The 7,582-nt window shown below is 49.2% G+C and overlaps 1 protein-coding gene across 1 annotated transcript; it reads right to left on the reverse strand.

Annotated features, from left to right (window-relative positions):
* Positions 1-381: 381 nt before the first annotated feature.
* Positions 382-7,301, reverse strand: PGLYRP2 (peptidoglycan recognition protein 2). The gene is made up of 6 exons (XM_074204306.1): positions 6,938-7,301; positions 5,571-5,755; positions 3,980-4,975; positions 2,550-2,760; positions 1,005-1,299; positions 382-522 (listed from the first exon to the last, which is right to left on the reverse strand). Exons 2-6 carry the CDS (start codon positions 5,632-5,634, stop codon positions 472-474), a joined length of 1,617 nt encoding a protein of 538 aa, XP_074060407.1. The 5' UTR covers positions 5,635-5,755; positions 6,938-7,301; the 3' UTR covers positions 382-471.
* Between the last annotated feature and the right edge of the window lie 281 nt (positions 7,302-7,582).

The following is a 7,582-nucleotide window of genomic DNA, read 5'->3' on the forward strand; positions in this document are numbered from 1 at the left end:
TGCAAAGACTAACAGACTGCCTAATGTGGGGGTGGGGGCAGGGAAGCAAGAATGGGGGAAAAATTGTAAAACTCATATAAAATCTTTCTTAAAAAAGAAAAAGAATTAAGTGTGCAGATACTTAAGTAGCTGTAAATGGGAATAATCTCAGGCTGTCACCACTGGGGGGGACCTTCGAGCACCAAGTTGGAGCCGGGAAGGGTTCTATAATAATGCAGCCTCTTTGGGCACAGAGTGTCCCAATTCTGAAGGACTCTGAGAGATCACTGAGGACAGCGGGTATAACCCCCCCCCCCCATTTGACATACAAGGAAGCTGAGACCCCCAGAGGAAAGAAAACGACTCGTCCAAGGTTATAGGGAGAACGGGTGACGGCTGGAAACAGAAGTCTCGCTTGGATCCCCATTCTAGGGGGCTGAGAGGACCCGGCCCAGCACACTTGGGCACCGTTTTCCCCCCTCTGCATTCTCTTTATTTGGGGGGTTGGAGGAAACTCTTCTTTAAGATTTTCTTCTTTACCTCCTAGAAAAGAAGGGCAATACTGAGAAGGTCCCAGGACTCCGGGGGCTGCGGAGGGGCGTGGGTGTGGGTGTGGGGGAGGGGAGAAGATAAAATCTTTGTATCTCAAACCCGGCTAAAGGGTTTGAACCTGTGATTTCCGCTTGAAGAAGGGAGGAGGGAGAGGAAGGAGACAGCGGTTTACGTGACGGAGGGGGGCCAAGATTGGGGTTCAGGGAATAAAGTTGGGGCTGGTTCTGGGGGTTGGCGAGAGGTCTGGGATGAGGAGCAGGGTCTGGGGAGGAGCCCGATGGGGGTGGAGTCGGGGGAGGAGCCGCGGGCCAGGATAGGCTGCGATGTGGGAGGAGGCTCCAGGAGAACAAGGTCTGGGGAGGAGCCAAGCGGACGGCTGGGGGCGGTGACCGGCTGGGGGCGGAGTCAGAGAGAAAGGGCGGGGCGGGGCCTGGAGGGCCGGGGCGGGGCGGGGCGGGGCCGGGAGCGCTCACCCTGAAGCGCGGCCACGTGCTGAGGTGCCGGTAGAGGGCGTCCCCTGGGCAGTCGGTGCGCACGACCTGCCGGTGGCCTTGGATGCTGTAGTCGGGCTTCAGGTGGCCCGCCCGCAGGGCGCAGCGGGGGAGGGCATCGCGCACGGTCCTCAGGGCGTGGGCCTCGGGCAGCGTGGCCGTGTAGTTGCCGATGATGGAGACGCCGAAGCCCAGGAAGTTGTGGCCCAGGGTGTGGGCCCCCACCCAGTGCCAGCCCCGACCCTCATACACGTAGCCGTCGGACCCCACCACGAAGCTGCGGGGGCGCAGGTGCGGGAGGGTGAGGGGGGGGCCCGGCGCCGCCTGCACCTGCCACCCCCTCCTCCACCCCTGCGCTTCACCTACTTACCACCCCCCCATTCCCAGAGGGCATCTGAACAGACTGGCATCCCTTCTCAAATCTCCCTGATCAGGGGCCAGCCAGCCTCCCCTGAAACACTTCTGGTGATGGGCAGCTCGCTCACCTCTCAAGATCGCCCGTGCCATTTGGGGTGGGTTCTTATCTGAAAACGACCTCCCTTTAATTCACACCGCAGGGCTCACTTTTCCCCCTTCTACTCACACAGAACAAGGTTTCCCCATCCTTCCCTCCACTGCTCATGGGTTATTTGAAAATAGGGATCATATACCCTCCAAATCTTCTAAACATCCCCTACATCCCATTTCTGGTCTGCTTTCAGTTCCCTTCCTCCTTCTGGTTGCTCTGTTTGCCATATAGTCATGGGATTTGGAACTTGAAGGGACCTTGAAGGTCCCTTTCTATAAAGTCAACCCTCTCCTCTATATCTGAATTACCCAAGGTCACAAAGTCAGGAGGATCAGAACTGAGATTCCTACCCAAATCATAGGATTCCATTGAAAGATTCTGCTGTCCCCATCCTTCTTAAAACATGGTGCCCAGAAAATAGATCTCCATGCCCCAGGCGGGGTATTACCCGTCCACGGTTGTTCTTTAGCCACCAAACTCTGTCTCCTTTCTTTGTATCCTCTCCCCATATACATCTCCTCACCTCTACCTCATCACAGAATTGCAAATTTGCTACTAAGATCAGTCAAGTTTCACCTCATACATAGCTTTTCTGATCTTTCTTCATCTGGCCTTCCTCTCGATTATCTTCTATTGATTTTCCAGATGTATTTGTATATATTTACATATATGTATGACTATATGCATGTTGTTCACTTGTTTCAGATGTTACTCATTTGGGGTTTTCTTGGCAAAGATACTGGAGTGGTTTGCCATTTCCTTCTCCATATAAACAAACATATGTGGACATTTATACACATATCTCTATATCTCCTAATGGAATATAAAATCCTTGAGGATAAAGACTCTCATTATTTTCTTTTTCTCTCTAGCACCTAACCCATTGAGTGGCACATCCTAAGCTTGATGATAATCAGTGCAGCTGGTTCATCATTTTCCTCATCTGGATGTCTGCCATTAATGTATCCAGATCCCAACCTCATGGTAACTTCCCTCCCCTGTTATCTCCCCTTCCCCACCTATAGCCGATGTCATCCCAGCCTCGGGTGACCTGGTGAAAACGTTGCATGCTTCGCATGTTAGCAGCACACTGGGAGAAGGTAGTACATGGTTGGTGGGGTTCATAGGTGTGATGTACGTAGAGGAACCCCAAGGGTAGGTTCAGCATCGTGGGACTCCCTCGGTAAGGAGCTGCTTCCCAGCGACAGCGGGGCAAGATGGCTGGGCATTCTGTATGACAAAGGAGATACCAACATCAGTGTGATACTGATGGGGAAGGGGTCAATGAGAGGAAGGGTAATATCTCACCTATGACAAGTGAATTACACACATCCAACCCTGGCAGAATCCCCTTCTGTCTCAACTTGACCTCCTGCCTCAGAATTAGAGTTGTTTTGTGGCAAGAGCATCTGAGCCAAATGGCTAGGAACTCTTGACAACCTAGGCTTGTTAAGGCATAGATCACTTCTCCTCAGGGCAGGACTGACTAGAAAACACTGAATTTAGTATTTTTGTGGTTGCTGCTTCTCAGAAGAATCTCTGCCTCCTTTTCTGCATGCATCTGGTTCTGACCCTAGTTTACCTGTCTAATCTCTAGACTACCCTAGTTCAGTTTTTTCTAGAATTGTTCTAGAATATAGGATGTCAGAGTGGATGAAGAGTTCAGAAATGTTATGCTGTTGTCAAAAGGGACTTTTGCAATAGAGATTGCATGAGCAGAAGGGAACTTTTGTAAACAGGATCCTAGATTTTAGCAGGAAAGGGACCTAAAGAGTCTTCTGCTCTATTTTTTTTTTTGCAAGGCAATGGGATTAAGTGATTTGCCCAAGATCACACAGCTAAATAATTATGAAGTGTCTGAGGCCAGACTTGAACTCAGGTCCTCCTGACTCCAGGGCTGGTGCTCTGTCCACTGTGCCACCTAGCTTCCCCTCTTCTAGTCTACTTTTACAGATGAATCAACTTGGAACCTGATTAATTAAAGTCACACTGAAAGCAGAAGCAGTATTTGAACCCAGGCCCTCTGACTTTTAAGTCTCACTAATACCAAACAGACCACAGGATGATAGAGCAAGAGGGACTTTGGAATTTAGGTTAGTGAGGTCCGAATGACTCAGAGCACTCCTGTCTTTCTCAAAACATCCAGGCTTCCACATTTGAAAACAAGACTAGTTCCAGAAATTCCAGGTCTGACCTATTGTAACCCTGTTCTATCTGGTATAACTCCCAGAATATACCTTGGTTAATCCCAGTGGAAACCACTCCCTTCCCCCCCCCCCCATTTCCTCCTTCCTTCTCACCCCGCTCCTCCCCCTTAGGCAGGAAATGATTGAATCTAACAGCTGGGGTATCTCCTGCTCTAAAGGCCCCTTTGATTGCTTAACAATAGTTCCTGGTGCTTGTGAGCGCTTGCGCGTGTGTGTACGTGTAAAAACAGATTTCACCTCACCCAGGAAGACCTCAGCGAACTCCTTGGCAGCTCTGGTAGCAACTTCAGCCAACTGGCTTTGGGGTAGATTTGCCAGCTGGGGATTAGAGGGCTCTAACTCTTGTATCAAGAGCAGAGAGCCCCATACCTGCTGTGCTAGAGCCTCCTGGGTAGTCAGGTTGGCACCATTGTCCCTGCGGAAGTTACTTCGAAATTGGGGGTCCCCACCCACCCCTGTTCCATAGTACTCAGACAGTAGGTGACTGAGTGGTGGGTGAGGCTTCGGGCCTCTGCTCAGGTAGTCCCCTAGCAGGAACCCATCTAATGCCCCATTGAGGAAGGCTACAGTGAGGGCAGAGGAGTCCTCAGAGGACAATAGGGAGAAAGTCTTTGGGGCTGAGATCTGGTCCCAACAACCATCAGGGCCAAGGCCTTTGGTAGTATGTGTCCCAGGGCCTGAGAGGAAGGCTACACCTAATGCTCTAGTCAAAGTGACAGCCAGGAGGCTATCCACACTAGTTGGGGAGTTAGCATGGACAGCTGAGAAGACAGTGGGATTCAGGGAAATGTCTCCAATATCTTGGGGTGTTGGGCTGACTTGAGGGTCCAATGTAAGTCCTTCTTCCTTATGAGTGGTTGTGACCTCAGAAGGGGAAGCTTTGACCTCCAGAGGAATGGCCACAGATCTCCGACCATGGAGCCCCACCTCAAGCCCTGCCAGAAGAGGCTCCACAGCTACCGTGGAGCCATCAGGTACCAGTACCACCCCATACTCTTGTCCAGAGTGCACTCGGTGCTGGATTAAACTGGTGGCTAAAGATCGTAGATCTGGACTAAGAAGGTCAAGCTTGAACTCTGTTGGGGATGGGGCCCCTGAAAGGAAGAGATGCTGAAAGGAGTCGTTGGGACTTCCAGACATCAAAAGAAGACCAGGGGCTGTGGGATGGAGAACAGATGCTTCTTGTTCGATTTGTGCTAGGATCTGGATAACTGAGTCCATATGCAAAGGCAGGGATGCTGTAAGGGAAAAGGAAAATGATAGCTCAGAGGTTGACTTACATTCTCCAAATTCTCTCTTCTCCTCCTTGCCCCATTCTGTTGGCTTAGATGAATTTCGCATCCAAAGAATTGGGCAATACTCTTACTAATTACCAGATTATGATCTAGGCTTCCAGTCACAGAGGTATAGGATTTTGGAGCTGGAAGGGGGCCTTATAGAGCATACACTACCCCCTCCCCCCATGCAAGAGCAAAAGGGGACTTTAGGACACAGATTTTAAAATACTTTTTCAGATGAGAACACTGGGGACCTGAGAAGAAAAGTGACTTTCCCAAGGTCACATGGGAAATTAGCAGTAGAGTCTGTCTCTATAGTATACCATAACCCTTATCCTCACTTTCTTTTCCTCTTCTTTCTATATCCCTCAACTTTTAACTTACCTCTTTTTCCAAACCTAGACAGACTACCTCCTAGAGACCCCATATCCTCTGTCTTACAAACCTGTTGACCCCAAATCCCTATCCCTCTGGGACTTAATTTCCTCTAGTACCACAGGGAAATATTGTCAGATGCCCCAGCCCCAGACTCCCTAGGGTGCCTCCCTGAGCATACCTGCCCTGAATTCAGGCCACAGCAGGATATCTACCATGATGAAGAGACATCCCCAGAGCAACATTGCAGAGCCAACCAAGGACCTTCCTCCAGCAAGAATAAAGACAATTGAAGGTGAAGTCCAGGAATATGATGCTGAACCTGATAAGAGGATTTGGGTAGGAGGGGGTGAGAAGTTTCCACTCCTGCCAGGAGAGAAGAGAAAGGAAGTTTAATGAGGTGATTAAAGACTGTCCTACCTCTTCTGATTAGGGATGACATGGAACACAGATATAGAGAACCCAGGTGGACCAATTTGGGATCAGGGAACATGAAAAGGGTAAATAATAGACAGAACAGGGTATGTGGATAGGGTCTTATATATGCATATTCCCCTCTTTCTGGTATAGGATTAAGCTCATGTCCTGGTAACAAGTTGTCTTTTGCTGTTGGTTTCCAGAGGAGGCCAGGTGGAGCCTAGCCACATCTTATGAAATCCATTTTCCCATCACTCCCTATCCTCTCCTCTCATACTCTTCAGTCATGCCCTTCTTTTCCAAGCACAATTCATAGATCTGTTGAGGACATAGGGAGGGGTCCCATCTTTTCTCTCAGCAAACCTTCCTGAACAAGGTAGGACCAGGATAAAGAAGCATTGTTTTTTTTTTTCCATACTCAATTGGGAACTCTGTGTGAATCCCTGTCTCTCTCAACCCTTCCCACAAAGATGAACAATTTTGGTGGGTTTAATTCTGGAGTCTTCTGTCTCCTCCCTTCTGCTCTTGTGCATAGGAGAGTGTCCTCTGTTCAAATGACCTCAAAGCTCCTCATGGACACCACCTCCTAACCTCTTTGGTGCTGGACAATAAAGTCCAAGGATGACTTTTCCTATTTTCCAGAGGGGGAAAACAAGGGGATAGCCTATTACTGCTAGTGTCCTTTCTGCTTTCTGACGCAGCTTGAACAGGTCAAATGGTTCCTCCATATAGCCCCATCAGGGATAGTACTATCACTTACTTGGGGAATCCTGGGGTATACAAAAGGAAAGACAGGTTAGCTTGGGTGAAGGTGATGATGTTCCTGTGATTTGGGGAAGTCACCATTCACCAGCCCTCCCAGATAGTTGGGAACTAGTTCTCTTGATTGTGAAGGGAACAGAATACAACCCAAAGATTTCTCCTAGTTTCCTTCTCAGAGAAGGAAAGACAACCAACTACCTGAGGAGTTGTTGATAAGAGTAGGACCTCAGAATCCTCACTCTTCACAGATCAGGATATAAGAGATCTCCAAGTGGTGTTCTCCCCACAACAGCATTTATCTTGTGACTCCCCTGCCCTTTCAAGGCACTTCCCACCCCTCCAACACCCCTTCCATACTCTCATTCTCACCTCTTTTGGTGCTGGCAGCAAAATGCTCACTCCAAGAAGAGAGATCTGGGCAAGGGACCCAGGTATCCTAGCTCCTGGGCCCCTACTTTCACTCACCAATCTTCTACCGCAAAATGAGAATATTGGACTAGATCATCTCTCTTTTTCAGTATTAAAACAGAAGATCCTATGAGAAATCTATTCCAGTAATCATGCTGAGTTGGGAAGCAGAGGTAGCCTTGCCCAAGGGGACAAAGTAGAATCCTCTCTGCATTTGTCTTTGAGCTCTGGAGGCTAAATACCCACCGCCTGCCTAGCTGTCAATCCTTTAGCCTTAGTTGCAGGCGGGGTAGCAAACTCCCAAATGGTTTTCACTGTGGCAGATTTCTTCACTCACTGGGACTCTGAGCCTGGGAAGTTCCCATGGTGGTTTAGAAGAGACCATAACAATGTCAAGGGGAGGGGCAGCATGACTGGGAAATCCCCTGGTGGGACCAGAAAGGGCTCCAAGACTGGATAAGGGGAAGTCCACGCTGGGCCCTTGTATGTGTTCTCTGGCTTTGGATCTAAATGGGAAAGAACTTTAAAATCAACGTTGTCCAACAATTGGTTTTTGTCCCTTTATTCTTTTTTTTTTTCAGTTTTTTTGCAAGGCAATGGGGTTAA

The sequence above is a fragment of the Macrotis lagotis genome, chromosome X (assembly GCF_037893015.1).
Source record: "Macrotis lagotis isolate mMagLag1 chromosome X, bilby.v1.9.chrom.fasta, whole genome shotgun sequence".
Taxonomy (NCBI): domain Eukaryota; kingdom Metazoa; phylum Chordata; class Mammalia; order Peramelemorphia; family Peramelidae; genus Macrotis; species Macrotis lagotis.